The following is a 17,754-nucleotide window of genomic DNA, read 5'->3' on the forward strand; positions in this document are numbered from 1 at the left end:
AGTATTGCCATTAAATAAAATAAAATAATTACAAGGTTATGAATTGAAATATGTTGTTATAGTAGGTTGTTACCATTGTAAGATCACTAACCTCAGTGATATTTTTCAGAGTTGGTCAAATAGAGGAGGCAGGAGGTAATTGTTTTTGTATAAATTTACCACTTGCAAAATAAAATCTTATTTAAACCATGTACGCATAGAAAAAAAAGCACAGCAGATTCACTAGGACTAAAGTATAATAATTGTAGTGCCTCACACCGTCCCCTTGTGATCAATTCTGGGACAGCTATTACTAGTTTTGAAGGATTAGTGCATACTGACTGCAGTTTCAAAGGCCATGGTATGTGCTATCTTGTCAGTGGGAAAGTATTCATAAAAGATCTACTCTTGGTCCACCAAGAGTATGATGCGACTATCCATCAGTGTCAGATTATTTTTAAAATACAAACATTTTATTATTTGCTCAGGATTATTTTTATTGCTTATTATTTTTATAAAGTAATTTATTTATTTTTCTTTCAGTTTGATGAGCATTCACGATGAGTATGTTAACCGTAGAGGAGTGTGATCTACTGGGAGACTCTAAGTATCGGTCGTACATCACACAGGTGGAAAAGGCTCTCAAAAGCTTTGAGTATACAAGTGAATGGGCCGATCTCATTTCTGCACTTGGCAAGCTAAACAAGGTGACTTATGCTGACACATACATGTAATGACTATATATGTACTGTGATCAATTTATATTTGTAAATTCACTGAAATGTCCAAACATAGTTGCCACTAGCCTGGGAAGGTGGGTTTTCTGAGTTGATGGTGTAAAACTTAAATAATATGAATGTCCCAATTGGCGATTTTCTTTTATAGGCAATCATTGGTGCTTAAAAAAAGAACCCCACATGGGAACAAACTTTTAGTAGGATACATGTAAATAACACCCTTACCCCACCCTTGTCTTGTTAATGTAAGCTTAAAATTTCAATATTGTGGATATGCAGTTAAATGCACATTAAATACACAACATGTATTATTACTGTCAATTGTATTTGTGATTTGGTTCATTTTCAGAATATTCATCTGTTTTCAAGGTGTGGAGGGGAGGTGTGTCATGCTTAAACACATATGCCATAGATCTTTCATTGGTGTACATGAAACAGGGCTCGAAACGGTCTGTGGCCAGGTCGCCAGATGTGACTAAAGTCCTGTTTGGGCGACTTAAATATTAAAAAATAATGGCGTTAATCGCCCAAATAATATTATTTGGGCAATCTTCTTTTATAACATATGAGCCACTATTAATAATTGTATTGCATATATTTATTCCACATTAATTAAAATCTTGCTAATGGTTCGGTTTACCGTAATTTGCTAACATTCATTTATATTTTAAACATTGATGTTGTACACAGGATTTACCACAATGACAAAATGTTTACTACTCATTTGATGTGTTGTCATGAAGCCTCATGAATGGTGATTTTGTTAGTGTCTTATTTCCATGTTTTCCATTACATAAATGTTGATAAACATAATTTTCACTTTTAAAAATGCGAACCTCTGATGACAAAAATGTGTAAGTTTTTAACTTTTATGGTCCGGTCACTGACTGATCGCAGCTGTAAATGCGATCATGTGATTTGTTGCCTAGCTAGCTGGTCTTCCAGTCTGTTCCCAATATGACAGACCGGTTCATCGAAAATAACTATCGCAATCTGAAGTACAACATCAAGTCAGTGTTTTCTTTTAATTTTTCATTTCAATATCATGTATGTTGGTATCTTTGCTATCTTGAAGTGGTTCTTCAAATCAGTATTTCATTGAAGTACATTTCATAAGCTTACTTAAAAATTTCACTTAAAACCTGAAATATAAATATTTCATGTTTGAGCTACCTAGCGCAAATTTGGGCCACTGAAAATTAAATTTTAGTGGCCCAGATATTTGTTTTTGGGCTACCAGATGTTTTGGTGAGTTTTGAGCCCTGATGAAATTGTTCATTTGATTATGAAATAATAAATGATAAATGTCTCTTATTGCATAAGAACGTAAGCCTCTTAATTTGTTGACCTGTTCTTTCCTTATCCTTTTATTTGGCAGGTCTTGCTTTCTCATTTGAAGTACCAAGTTGTCCCCAAAAAGGTGACAATAGGTAAGCGTTTGGCTCAGTGTCTCCATCCCGCCCTGCCCAGTGGTGTGCACCTGAAAGCTCTGGAGACGTACGACATCATCTTCAAATGCATCGGTACACAGCGCCTCGCTCAGGATCTGTTCATCTACAGTGCGGGGATGTTCCCTCTGCTGAGTCACGCTGCCATGAGCGTGAAGCCGGTGTTGTTGACGATATATGAAAACCACTTCGTGGCACTGGGCAAACGCATAAAACCGGGACTTAATGGGCTGCTGCTAGGACTGTTACCGGGCCTGGAGGAGGGGGCAGAGTTCTGTGAGAGGTGCCGTAAAACATTTCTCAAGTTGGCTATACACTTTCTAATGTTTTCCTGAGTACTAAAAAAAATTAAAACGTAATTACAAGTACAATATGGATTTTGACACACAGATATTACAATTAGTGAGGGCTTAATGCTTTATGCAATTTTTATTAAATATGTATGTAAAGTCATGTAGCATTATGATTGTTTTATACAGTTGTACTGTGTTGAGGGCTCACCATGTACATTGCCAAATTAGCCAATTGCTAATTTTTATACAAAGTGGCTACAACATTTAATCTTTGACTAATAAAATTTTGTTTAATTAACTACATTTTAATAATTTTCAAGGAATTACTCTGTATATCTGTAAATTGGCTAAACCAACCTTTGTTCCACTGTGTGTGTACTTCGGTATTGTATATAGATTATAGTTTCTAGTATACATGTAGATATAATATTTATAATTTGACTTGTACAGAGTTAACATTTTGTTGGAGGATTTCTGTGATGGCGCTGAACCCGAGTTTTTCTACACGTGTCTATGGGAGTGTGTTCAGTCATGTCCCAGCGTCCGGCTCCCGGCCTTCACCTTCCTCATCTCACACTTCAACAAGAAACAGACCATGGAGGACCAGCTTCACATGATGGGCCTTGACCTTGATATACTGGTACATTACTACTATACAGCTGCACCACTCGCAAACTAATACCTTGATATACTGGTACATTACCACTATACAGCTGCACCACTCGCAAACTAATACCTTGATATACTGGTACATTACCACTATACAGCTGCACCACTCGCAAACGAATACCTTGATATACTGGTACATTACCACTATACAGCTGCACCACTCGCAAACGAATACCTTGATATACTGGTACATTACCACTATACAGCTGCACCACTCACAAATGAATACCTTGATATACTGGTACATACCACTATACAGCTGCACCACTCACAAACTAATACCTTGATATACTGGTACATTACCACTATACAGCTGCACCACTCACAAACTAATACCTTGATATACTGGTACATTACCACTATACAGCTGCACCACTCACAAACTAATACCTTGATATACTGGTACATTACCACTATACAGCTGCACCACTCACAAACTAATACCTTGATATATTTGTACATTACCACTATACAGCTGCACCACTCACAAACTAATACCTTGATATACTGGTACATTACCACTATACAGCTGCACCACTCACAAACTAATACCTTGATATATTTGTACATTACCACTATACAGCTGCACCACTCACAAACTAATACCTTGATATACTGGTACATTACCACTATACAGCTGCACCACTCACAAACTAATACATTGATATAATTACCACTATACAGCTGCACCACTCACAAACTAATACCTTGATATACTGGTACATTACCACTATACAGCTGCACCACTCACAAACTAATACATTGATATATATGTACATTACCACTATACAGCTGCACCACTCACAAACTAATACCTTGATATACTGGTATATTACCACTATACAGCTGCACCACTCACAAACTAATACATTGATATATTTGTACATTACCACTATACAGCTGCACCACTCTCAAACTAATACCTTGATATACTGGTACATTACCACTATACAGCTGCACCACTCACAAACTAATGCCTTGATATATTTGTACATTACCACTATACAGCTGCGCCACTCTCAAACTAATGCCTTGATATACTGGTACATTACCACTATACAGCTGCACCACTCTCAAACTAATACCTTGATATACTGGTACATTACCTCTATATAGCTGCCCCACTCACAAACTAATACCTTGATATATTTGTACATTACCACTATACAGCTGCATCACTCACAAACTAATACTTTGATATACTGGTAAAATTACCACTATACAGCTACACCACTCCAGGGCATAAAATTTGATTTTTTCAGACAAACGATATGTCGTTCGTGTGGTTTTAGTGTTTGTACGAACGATTTTCTCCAGTGGTTCAAATACAAATGAAAAGGTTAACCGGCAACGGTAATCAAATGAGAATCTAAGATGGGCGATTTTCGTAGCTTTTCTCCAAATTCTTATTATTTGGTATGCTGGGACAAACTTGAAAGCTGCCATTTATATTTCAGCACACTACCACATCGGTTCTGTTGCAGGGGAGTACTTGTTGGCACCAAACAATAGTCTGAACGAAACGGGGAAGCTTTGAGCTTCCGGGTCTGAACGGAAAGACCCGAAGTTCTGCGAATCCTTGATCGATCCAATCAATGCTGCAACTCTGTGTTTCATCATGTTCTAATTTCCACTTCGTTATTTTAAAGTCCCTTATTAAACGTACTATTTTCTTCGCTGTGTATGTCATATTTTAATAAATTGATTTAGCAAGGGTTGTACTTATTTTCATTACAATACATGTTTCAGAGTTAATGCATATATTTCAACGTAACCACACAGGTGTCAAAAAGTAAATAAATATACAGAACTTCACATACGTTTTTTTCGCTTCCTATTTATTGCACGAGTTTATTGTGCGCAAGTATATTTACACAAGACCGCTTAGCGGTCAAGTGGTATGTTATTGCTCACAATAAACGTGTGCAATAAATAGGAAGCGTAAATAACGCATGTGAGGTTCTGTATTTATTACATACCTTTAAAAAAATATATATACATCAACAATGTATCATAAACCGCTGTTCAATGTTCCTTTCATCAGCTCAGTTTTAGCGTAATGTACCAAAGTGCCAGACGTTATGAATACAGCATAATTCACTATAAAATCGTCGGGTGGGGTGGGGGGGGGAAATTGAAAGTTTTTTCACTACCGGTGTCCTTTTTGCGTTTTTTCGCATTGGGTTCTGACATTTTACAACTCTATAACTAAATGCCGGGCTATGGTGATGTCACGTTTAATAAATACTCATAAACAGCTTTAATTTCCAAACTGCGTATTGTTTTCCACACGTAGCGAAATGATCAAAGGGAACATGCGACTATGTTACTAAATGTTATTGACACTTCTAATGACAGTACCGACTTTGTAATTGACCACGATGTCAAGTTCAAACGGATACATTGTTTTTTTCCTCACACCTGCAATGCTAGGCCCGTTCTCTTATTATTTTATTCCAAAAATAGATATATTAGCCAAAACACGTCAGTTTACATTTTCTGACGAGCGATTATAGTTTTTGCACGAACAATCCATCGTTCATGTCGATATTGGTTTTGCATAACCGACAGACGAATGACAAAAGCGTGCGTGCCAAATTTTATGCCCTGCCACTCACAAACTAATACCTTGATATACTGGTACATTACCACTATACAGCTGAATCACTCACAAACACACTGGCCTCGGTGGCGTCGTGGTTAGGCCATCAGTCTACAGGCTGGTAGGTACTTGGTTCGGATCCCAGTCGAGGCATGGGATTTTTAATCCAGATACTGGCTCCAAACCCTGAGTGAGTGCTCCGCAAGGCTCAATAGGTAGGTGTAAACCACTTGCACCAACCAGTGATCCATAACTGGTTCAACAAAGGCCATGGTTTGTGCTATCCTGCCTGTGAGAAGCGCAAATAAAAGATCCCTTGCTGCTAATCGGAAAGAGTAGCCCATGTAGTGGCGACAGCAGGTTTCCTCTCAAAATCTGTGTGGTCCTTAACCATATGTCTGATGCCATATAACCGTAAATAAAATGTGTTGAGTGTGCGTCATTAAATAAAACATTTCTTTCTTTCTTTCACTCGCAAACAATTATGTTGATATACTGGTACATTACCACTATACAGCTGTATCACCAAACTGAATACAATTTAAATACAGTAAAGTACACTTTATAACGAAAATGCTTAGAACAAACTACTGCATAGAATGAACTGATTGTGTAAAGTCCTGTTTTATCTCCCTGTACATTAATAACCAACTTATGCAAATGTTTTTAACGAACTACTGCTATAACAAACAAACTATCATGATCCCTTCTGGTTCGTTATAAAAGTACTTTACTGTACTAACTTACATGCATTAAAAGCTACAGAGATGAATCTAAGGTGGGTGATATTCGTGACACACCCTCCTAAGTCATTGGGTCCCTTTTTTTTAGTTCATTTCCAACAAAGTGATTTCTAACTGTGTTAAAAGGTAAAGTTTTTCATATCTCGCATAAACACCAGCTGATGTTTTAAATTATCAGGTTGAAATAGCCTTCTGACCCAGCCAATCTCAGGGGTTCAAGAGATCTTTTTTTTCTAATTTCATCCCCTGCCCCTTTGAAATTGTCAATCCAATCGTAAAAACAGTGGTGTTATTAGTTTGTAAAACAATGATATCATTTATATACTTTGTATTCTAAACGTTCAGTTATAATTGAATGTAGTCTGTTGGTAAGTTTAGGATAACTTTCTCTGAAATCTTCACCTTTTGATTTTACTGACTCTCATATCATGTTTGATTGTGTTATTATTTCAGGTGCAGTCGTTGTGCAGCAGCATGCAAGACACCAGTGTGTTGGTTCAGCGCAGTGTTCTCGACTTCCTGCTGTTGGCCTTCCCGATGCACAACAGTCAGTTGACGAAGGAAGACGTTGGTAGGATAGTGAGTGCCGCAGTGTCAGTCGTGTTGCGGCGAGACATGTCGTTGAACCGCCGACTCTACAACTGGCTGTTGGGCACCACGGTCAGTTCTGCAAACCTGCACTCCATTATCCCAGATTCCTCCCGACTTCACAGGTCAGACAGCACCTCCACCAACAGTGAGATGGACCTGGTGTACTTTGAGCAGTTCTCTAAGGAGATGCTTGTACAGGCTCTGAAGAGCAAACTGACAGACTTCAATAACTTTGACTTCCAGTCTGGGCGGAGGATCTCCATGATGAGACCGTTCCGTATTCTGATCAGCCTGCTGGACAAGCCGGAGATCGGCCCTGTCATTCTGGAGCACGTCATCTTGTCGGTGTTCCAGTGTCTGTACAGAGAATGTAAGAACACCGAGCCACCAGATGAAAGCAAACCCACGAGCAAGCTAAAGTCCAGTGAAACTCCAGTGGATGATACCTCTGAGCTGCTTAAGACAGCCAATCTGTTGTTCAATTCTCTGGAGCCATACTTCGTGTGGGATTTCCTCGGTCGCATGTTTCAGGAGGCGTGTCAGCGGTTACACGACACCAAGAGGAAATGTGGCTCTTCATCAAGTCAGGACTCTGTGATCACATCGAACGTCCCGACAATCAAAGAGCTCTGTCTGCTCAGCCATTTCCTTTTGGACATTGTTTCCTTGGTAAGTTCATATAACAGTTATACACAGTTGGTCTTCACAGTCTGGTAAACATTGTTCACAACCTTGCCTCTGATTGGCCGAGACATTTTCAATGTCTTTTCAAGTTCCCCAGTCAGATTTTAACAAAATGATGGTCCAAATGATCCTCTCATAGCCCTGCAATTGATTTACTGATGGCTCTGACCAACTATTATTTTTTGCGGTGATTTGAAATCTAATATGCCTGCCATAGTCTCTGATTGGCTGAGATAGTTTTGACTTGTTCTCAAATTCCACCATGTTGATTTCAAACAAAGCTGGTACAAATGATCCTCTCATGTTTCTGACCATCACCAGTTTACATCATTCTTCATTTATTCCCAAATTATGTCACAGTTGAAATTAGAATTCTCAAAATATCAAGACATATGCTGTGATAAAAGTGGATAATGCACATTTTCATTGTACATTTTTCATTTGTTATGGTAATGTCAAATTAGCTTTCACCAAATGACCACCTGTGATAAATCATTATTACTATGGTTCACTTTTCAAAGGTATAATTAGTTTAATACTAGGTGACCAATTCAGGCCCAATTGGCCTCTTATTGATCGATCGATTGATTCGTCTGTTAATTGATTGATTGTGTTTCCAGGAGACATACATAGAGACTCAGACAGAGTACCTGCCCGACATGCTGCGCCAGATGTTACAGTCCCTCCAGAACCACTGTGAGCACATCTCGGAGAACGACATCACACACATGCTGCAGCTGTGTGCCACCATCTTGTCTAAGGTCCAGCCATCCATGACAGCTGTTGTTTCTCCCGACACGGTATCCTGTGATACAGCAGACCTTACACACAGCAAGACGCAGCAACCCCAACATGATGATAGTAACAAAATTGTGGAGGCATCTAAAAGAACTGCTAATAAATGGGTTATCGTCACTGTGGCCGGTAGTGATAAAAAAGCAGATAATGAAAGTAAAACATGTGATGTGACTGCTAATTCAGATATATTTTCAGTGCAGACAAAAAGTGCTGAAATATACCACAACAAAGACTGTGAGAAGAAAAATGTTGATGACAATAAGAACCCAACATGTGAAGCGAGCTTGGACACAGAGCCGTGTAAAGAAACAGAACACAAGCCGGAGCACGTTCCCCATCACTTGGACTCTGTGAGCAGCTCCTACACTCCCACTGTGATGCAATCGTGTGTGGAGATCTTCAAGGAGTTTGTCCACCTGTTTGTCAGTGAACGCATCCTACAGAGTCGGACCGCCTCCTGTAAGTGCATGGAGTCCTTGTTGCTGGGCCACGAGGGTCTGGTGTCCATGGACCAGGACTCGGTGCTGGACGGGGTGTCCTTGTGTAGCTCAGAGACTCACATGCACCAGGAGTTCATCCTCAACCCGATCAGCAGAATCAGTACAGACAGACTCACGGACGACAGCTTTGAGGCCTTCAGCCATTGCTGTCAGCTGATGGTCGACTTCTCCAGTTTCCCATTGTTCTGCTCTAGCTCACAAGAAGTTATCGACATGAACTTCTACACAGGTAAGTACTCCGTGAAGCTAGTTCTCTGTTATTTATGTTTCTGTATGATTTAGGAGATAATATCTATTATAACTGTTGAGAATACTAATTACAGCTGATAAAATCCTATTAGATTACAATTTTCAAGCCATTATATTTCCCACAAATTTTCATTGTGTTCACATGTCAGTTATTTAACTTTAAAACCACATGAACTGAGACAGTTGAACACTTGGTATGCAGCACATCAGTAGTTACATAGAATGTGCTGTATCATTAAAACAAATCAGTTAATCTAAAATCTATATAATTTGGAATGTTGGTGAGTACAGAACTGCTAGGTTATTTATAATTTTTGGAAAATATTCATGTAATAAAACAGTTGGTTAATCAGGTAAAATCATGTGAAGTAATGTGAAGTAAAATATTGTCCCTTGATTAAACTGATGTTGATTTTAATTGATATTCAAGTTAGCCTTGGTAATTGGAGATCATATTCAGGTTGTCGTTAATGCTAATATTTACAGTTGATATTCTGCGTACCCCTGATGATGATACTTTTGCATAATTTATGTTACAATTCAGATTATTGGATTGGAATATCATTCAGATGGTCAACAACATTGCATGTAGTTATAGAACATTTGATTAAATATTGCTGTTATACTGTGAATATCGTTATTAGAAATGTTTTAATTTGAATTTTCAAGCATTCCTATTATGACTTTGTACAAACGTTAGATTAAACTAGATTTCAGTTTTGTATTGTATGTTACTTCTTGTTTAATCTACAGATGAGAAGGAGGTCCTGCCAAGTTGGGTACAGGATCTATTGACATGCTGCTGCTTTGTGGACTCTTTTCCCATTCAGAGTGCTGCCATGGCAACCATACTAGACCTTATTCTTCTGACCCAGTCTGTACAGACCGAGGCTAAGAGCAAGAATCAGTCGTCCAGTCATGGGACAGTGTCTGTACTGATCGTTCCAGTCCTGCTACCCAAGAACCTCCAGTACATCAATACAAACACACTGTTGTATCAGGTACTACCTGCAAACTTCTAGTATATATATTAAAACCCAAATCCTACTCCTTGTTATTCGTTTAATATCTTTAGTAGGCAAACTGAAAACATAACATAGTCTATAAACTCCTATCTGAATAACGACTAAGGAAAGAAAAGAAAAAACATGCCATGGTAGTGTTGTTGGCTTTCACACCTGTGACGATACGATATATTGTCAAACATTTCTTAGTTTGGAATTCAGACCCATAACAACACTACACACATTGAATGGAAAGCAATATTTTTATTTTATTATTTTTGTATTGCAATGAATTGGGGCAGGGCAGCAATAATCAGGGCTGGGACGGCAACAAACGGGGCAGGGCATAGCGCCCTTCTATTTATTGCTAGCTAGAACACTGAATATTTTTTATACTGGTGTGTTGGTAAACAATCATTGATTCATTGATCATGGTGCGTTGTGCAGGCAATGGCTCAGGAACTGTGGCGGTACCTGAGTGCCGAGTTCTGTCAACATCATTACAGGACGGTGGAACTGCTGAACATCTTACACCAGGCCACTCCAAACAGCTGGGTGTGCGAGGACGTCATCAGCTCGGCTCTTGTCAGTGAGAATCAGGTACGGAGCTTACAGTATTGTAATAATTACTGTAATCTATTAATCAGAGTACCATGATAGTTTTCAGATTTTTAATGCACAAAATAGATTGTATTTGATAGGAAGTTCTGAAAAATTACCTTTTATGTTGTAGAATTTTTAACTTTTCAGAAATCATTTCAGCTAGTTTATTTATAAGTGGGTATCACACCTCTGCTGTATAGTGGATGGCGGAATATTGTAATAACGATTTGTTGTAAGAAATAATAAATGCTAAGCTTTCCTGAGACATTGTGTTTTTAAATATTATATATGAGCTTTTGTATGAAGGAATTTTATTATTATGTATTTGCTCATGAATTTAAAACACTTGTACTAAGATAATATGTTTTATGACATACTGACAGTATAACATGTTGAATATCTGTAGACTCAGCGAACAGAGGCATTTAAGAAATTCACCATTCTGTGGCATCTGACCAGGGACATGAAGACGGACCACAACCCGGGACAGGCTGCTCGTACATTCGACAGGTTCGCTTTATTATTTACTACAATTCAAGTCCAACTTATCTTCATTATCATCATAACTGTTTCTTTTTTGTGTTGCACCAACCAACTTTCATTGATTTTCAAGCCATAGAATTAAGGCTGATCGGTACTGGGTTTGTGTCACACCTAAGACAACTGGGGATTTTTCATTCCAGTACCAGCAACAAGCCAGAGACCACCACTAAGCACAATGACCAGGTGTAAGGCCACGTACGCTGAGTTTCCCACACTTCATGAGTTTGATTATGGGTTTGTTTTCTGAGTGAATGACCACTAAATGGGAAATGATCACCTGACAGGCACTGCAGGTTCCATATACCCAGGCTTGGATGATACCAATATAGATCAACTGACAGCATGTTTGGAGCAGAGCCTTGTCAAGTAGTCTCATACCGAAAGGAATGAGGGAAGGAAAGAAGGTTTTATTTAACAATGAACTCAACCCATTTTAATTATGGTTATATAGCATCAGACATATGGTTAAGGACTATACAGATAATGAGAGATGAAACCCGCTGTCAGCACACAATGGGCTACTCTTTCCAATTAGCAGCAAGGTATTTTTTATATGAAGCATCCCACAGAAAGGATAATATATACCACAGCCTTTGTTGCACCAGTCGTGGTGCAGTGGCTGAAATGAAAAATCGCCTAATGGGCTGACTGAGGGGGATCGATGTGAGACCAGCCCCACATCAGTTGAGAACTTTACCAATGGACTATGTCCTGCCTCTGAAAGGGAAATACTGCAGCTCCACCATTCATCTCATGATCATCATTTATAGGTTTGTGGTGTGCTAAGATGAAAAAGCAAAATAAAAAACTTTCATTGATTAATTTGGTGTTTTGCAGGTCTACATTTGTTGTGTGGAACAGTTTGAAGGAGAAAACAGTCATTGATTAATGTGTTAATTTGGTGTGTTTGCAGGTCTATGTTCGTGGTATTGGACAGTCTGAAGGAAGAGATGTCTTCGACTAAGACTATCGCCGCGTCCTGGCTCACTCACGTTGTCCAGCGCAGTGACATCAGTCGCGTACTACAGCCTTTGCTCCTCATGCTGTTACACCCTGATACTGCCAGGTTGGTAATGGCGATACTGCCAGGTTGGTAATGGCGATACTGCCAGGTTGGTAATGGCGATACTGCCAGGTTGGTAATGGCGATACTGCCAGGTTGCAATCTTAATTAATATTAGCTCCACTATTACATGTGGATCTTACAGCAGCCAGTTGGAGCTCATGTCCACCAATCAAAACCTTACTTGCAGAATCATGCCAGTGATTTAAAAATAATTTGAAAACATTCCGAATTATCCTGAGGGTATATGACATGTTTCGTGTGAATTACGAATGCCTTAAAACATGTTTTATTTTATAAAATAAATAATTTGTAATGTAAAACTGAAGACTGATTTAGTTTGGTTTTTTATAAATAAATAAATAATTTTTAATGTAAAATTGAAGACTGATAACCCATCCCGTACATATTGGTATGGTTCGCTGTACTGCGGCCATTAAAATAGACTTGCCCGATATTTTTAGAATTTGTATGCTCCCAAATAACGTTCTAAAAGGCGAAGTGTGATTGGTCAATATTTAAATTATTATTTACAGACGAAATGTTACCTGGACATTGGAGACTACGCAGTGTTCTTAGCAATCTGATTAAAATTAGTTCTACTGGTCTAAATAAGGCATTCGTAATTCACATGAAACATATCGTATACCCTTAGGATAATTCGGAATATTTTCAAATTATTTTCAAATCACTGGCATGATTCTGCAAGTAAGGTTTTGATTGGTGGACATGAGCTCCAACTGGCTGCTGTTAGATTCACATGTAATAGTAATAGTGGAGCTAATTTTAATTAGATTGGACAGGTTGGTAATGGCGATACTGCCAGGTTAGTAATGGCGATACTGCCAGGTTAGTAATGGCGATACTGCCAGGTTAGTAATGGCGATACTGCCAGGTTAGTAATGGCGATAATGCCAGGTTAGTAATGGCGATACTGCCAGGTTAGTAATGGCGATAATGCAAGGTTGATAATAGTGATACTGCAAATTCAAGTTCTTTATTGCTTTAATTTGTACAGCATATATAATAAATAAATATTTACAATATAATAGGATAACACAAATTAAATAATAGTGATACTGCAAGGTAAGTTATAGTGATTGTGCCAGGTAAGTAATAGTGAAACTGAAAGGTAATTAACAGTGATATGGCAATGGCAAGATCAGTAATGTAGATACTTTGCTGCATTAGGCTCATTAGACTTTCTGCACATACAACAGATAATAGCATGTGTACATATATAATAAAATACCTTTGCACACAATATAAAAAGAAACAATAATAAATAAATACGACAGCGTCAACTTTTGCATTAAAATGTAACTTGACTGTTTCACGTTTACATCAGTTTCTCACAAACTATAAGTCCTAGGTTAATGCACCAAAACATCTCATGGTAGGCATGACATTTAGTTCCATAGAATTCCTCTTTTACTCTGTGTCCTGTATTTTAGTTTTGTTTTGCCAGGATTTCAGTGCAGCACATCAGTGTGGACGAGCCGAAGAAAGTGAAGTTGTCTGAGACCGAAGAAGAGGAACCAGAGGCCAAGATATACGCAATCAGCAGTGATGGAGGAAACATCATCTACCACGTCAGTCCTCTGGGTCGTAAGATTCCACAAACAGTGGCTGAAGACCTCAAGTCAGTTGCCATGATGGTGATGAACAGCAAGGGCTCTGCAACCACAGCTCCTGCCCATGCTAAAGACGACAGTGAACTGCACTTCGAGAAGGTTAACCCTGATGACGTGATGCTGCGAATCAACCCTTTTGGTTCACAAAGCTCTCTGGACAAACTAATCTTTGACGGTTACGAATTCCCCCGTGTTTCCAGCATGCCGGATCTGCGGGGAGCGAAGCGACTCGATGCCAAGACGTGTAAGAAGGAAGGGATTTTCTTTGATCCTCCTGGAGAGACAGACACTGATGACATCTTTGAGGAAGAACCAAGCAGTGAGGATATTGTTCGGCAGTTTCTTGATGACATCCTGGAACATGTGTGCCAACATACGCCGCAGTCAGGTGATACTGACTGTGATGGCCAGAAGAGAACTCTGAACCTGACTTCAAGAGACAGCAGTGTTCTGGGAGATCATGACCTGCTGAACGGTATTGACAGACAAGGTCTTGAGATGGACTCGCAATCTGGGAGTGAGACGGACATCCACGTGACTTCAAACCCAGAGAGTTCCCACCCTGCAGGTGACATCCATGCTCTGCACATGCACATTTTGCTGTATGCTCAGAAGTACGACTACAAACGCACCCTGTACGCTCTGTCCACGCTGAAGGCCATGCTGCTCATGTGTCCTCGCCTCATGGTCACCTCCATGTCTACAACCAGCATCAGCTCCATCCGACCTCCTCACATGGCCAAGATCCAGACTCTGCTGGCCAGACACAGAAAATCAGTGTACGGTAAAAACTTCTTTGGCGAGATCTCTCCCGATGTGTTTGCTGGTTACAGAAGTAACATGATAATCGATGTTCTCATCTCACTGTGCCTCTATTACGTGAGGAGCTACTATCCAAACCTGATGATGAGCAAGCTCAGCGAGGAAGAGTTGCTAGGCAACAAGGAGGTCCACATGATGGCAGCGGAAATCCTCATCCTCATCCTCTCAGAGCTGATAGGCATCATGAAGGACAGTGGGAAGAACTTCTGCTCGTACATCGAGGACCTGTTGGTGCGGTGTAAGCTCCAGAAGGCTCTGCTCCACTGCGTGCTGGCCAGCGTCTACAACAGCAGGCGCAAGAACGGAGTGAACAACAACACGAAGCTCACAGAGGCGATCATTGCCTTCAACGAGGATGGCCTTGACCCCCAGGCCAACAACACATTCCAGATCCGCCTGCTGAACCTGCTGTTAGTGATGATTATGATGGAGAGACAGATCGAGGTCATCCATGGGGTCAAGGACACCACCAACAATGCATCTTCAGACTGGGAACGCAACAAGGTGAGTTTTCAGTTAACTGTTTGATGTAATTATTGTCTTAGTATCGTGTTTTATAGCGTGGTGTCATTTCCATGTCTGTAACTTGTAGATATTGAAAGATAATTGATGCCTGATTAAACAGCTGCAGTGGATTGAGTATTTATTCCTCATATTCATTGTGATATTTCCAGTTAGTACACCACAACCAGTATGTCTTGTCTGCTAATGTGCATATAAGACAAAGATCCTATTCTTATTATTAGTCAAAAGATGTGACAGTAAAGGGTAGATCAGTTCTCCACTGATTATTAATCAGATTAAGACTTGTATTTAGGTGTTTTTTTCATTTGGATTATGTTTACATTTTGTTCTTGTTGTTGGTGGTGGGGGGGGGGTTTAGTTTTCTCTACTTTGACATTGTTGGACTGCACTATAATTTGATGATTGATTAATCTTATATGGTGGAAACACAACAGTAGATTTATCACACTGTATTCTTTGATATTATGGTGGAAACACAACGGTAGATTTATTACACTGTATTCTTTGATATTATGGTGGAAACACAACAGTAGATTTATCACACTGTATTCTTTGATATTATGGTGGAAACACAACAGTAGATTTATTACACTGTATTCTTTGATATTATGGTGGAAACACAACAGTAGATTTATCACACTGTATTCTTTGATATTATGGTGGAAACACAACGGTAGATCTTTCATTTTGTTTCTGTTATTTTAGTCATCTCTGGGGAATGTCAAGTACACAGCCAACCTTCCCATAGTGCAACAGGGCATGTTCATCACCGGCATCCTCAGTGCTCTCAAACAACAGCATATGTGTCAGATGCACTGTCACTGGGTTGCCATGGTTACATCAGCACTGCCATATATGGACAAGGCCCTTCCACGTGTCACTCTGTGCATTGTTTCTCAGCTGTGTCGCAATCTTGATATGTTGTCTGCGGATATTGACTCAGAGAAACAAATGAGGTGAGAATCATTCAAGTGTCATATTTTTGCTTCAGGTTGATTTCATGTTGATGGTTCAGCCATGATTGGGTTTGGGGTCAACTCAACTGCATTTCACATTCAGTTTTTATAGGTCTCTGCTCAAAATCTGTTTTAACTGAATGATATTTTTATGTGAAAGAGTGGTTCAAGGATTAAATCTCTCATTGTTGTTACTTCAGAGCAAGTTTGTGGCGATGTAATTTTTATTTTGATGGCTAAAATTTTCCCGATATCGTTACCACAGAAAAAGCCCATTACAATAGAGCCAGTATTGTGTGTGTTTAGAAATGCTGAATTTAAGATAATATGTTAGGGCTGAGGATTAGTTGAATTAGGATTCTGAAGCAATGTTCGTGTTTTACCTTTGAGAGATTGAATTTCACAAGTGTAGAGAGCAGTTTGGTATGCTACTCTGCTGGTGTGTATCAATAAGTTTTCTTGTTTCAGTCTGATGCACAAAGTTCCACCTGACCACATCCTGACGATGCTGGAGGGTCTGATGTCAATCTGTCACTACTGTCTCCTTGACAATGTGTCATTCGTGGCCGTGGGACAACCAGCGCCTACGTTGAACCAAATCAGCACGGACATGGCCAGTGCGGGACAGATTATCACCAACCTGATTCACGTCTTCAACCCGGCCAATAACAACAGAGTGAGCTTTATGTTGTTATTTTTATATTACTCACCTATTTTTGTGATGGACTTATTGGTCCCCTGCCGGTCCAACTGGAGGGCACTATAGGTTTTATCCCCATCCTTCTGTCTGTCAAATCTGTCCATCCATCAGTCCCACATATAGTTTTCTAGATGTGTTTTTTCACAATGTCTTGATGTATTGAGCTGAAATTTTGTGTATAGCTTTATCATGTACTGTTACAGATCCTGTTTAACATTCATGAAGATTTACCCATTTTTCACAGTGTTATGGCCCTTGAATTTAGGAGATGAAAATTAATTTGGTGCTGATAGGGGACATGTATACTTTTAGTAGTACTCTCAGAATGCTTGCTATTTTAGAAGCTATGGCTATTTTTAACGCTAATTTGTAGTCTGGTTCAATGATTTGTTATTTTTGTATGCTTATCAAACTGGATAAGTTAGTGTAATATTTTTAAGTTTCCTTCTACTATTTCTATAATAGACTTTTGTTCTTTTAGAAGCCATGGCTGTTTTCCTTTATATGTTTCTACATTAGACTTCATTATTGTAGAAGCAATGATTATTATGTAGTTATCACTGTTTACTAGATTTGTATGTGCACATAAGACTGTGTAAGTTAATGTTTGT

The 17,754-nt window shown here is 39.1% G+C and overlaps 1 protein-coding gene across 2 annotated transcripts in view; it reads left to right on the forward strand.

The window, feature by feature from the left end:
- The first annotated feature begins 527 nt into the window (after positions 1-527).
- The window catches only part of LOC121371816 (protein dopey-1-like), a 43,502-nt gene continuing 26,275 nt past the window's right edge, over positions 528-17,754 (forward strand). For both annotated transcript variants that reach the window (XM_041497987.1, XM_041497988.1), the window contains exons 1-12: positions 528-686; positions 2,095-2,447; positions 2,908-3,097; positions 6,925-7,731; positions 8,367-9,273; positions 10,047-10,294; positions 10,745-10,897; positions 11,307-11,410; positions 12,357-12,509; positions 13,975-15,466; positions 16,193-16,443; positions 16,912-17,119. In XM_041497987.1, coding sequence (XP_041353921.1) covers positions 540-686; positions 2,095-2,447; positions 2,908-3,097; positions 6,925-7,731; positions 8,367-9,273; positions 10,047-10,294; positions 10,745-10,897; positions 11,307-11,410; positions 12,357-12,509; positions 13,975-15,466; positions 16,193-16,443; positions 16,912-17,119 — 5,013 coding nt within the window. In that variant the 5' untranslated portion in view covers positions 528-539. The remainder of the gene's footprint in view (positions 687-2,094; positions 2,448-2,907; positions 3,098-6,924; positions 7,732-8,366; positions 9,274-10,046; positions 10,295-10,744; positions 10,898-11,306; positions 11,411-12,356; positions 12,510-13,974; positions 15,467-16,192; positions 16,444-16,911; positions 17,120-17,754) is intronic.

Source organism: Gigantopelta aegis, chromosome 4 (genome assembly GCF_016097555.1).
Source record: "Gigantopelta aegis isolate Gae_Host chromosome 4, Gae_host_genome, whole genome shotgun sequence".
NCBI classification, from domain to species: domain Eukaryota; kingdom Metazoa; phylum Mollusca; class Gastropoda; order Neomphalida; family Peltospiridae; genus Gigantopelta; species Gigantopelta aegis.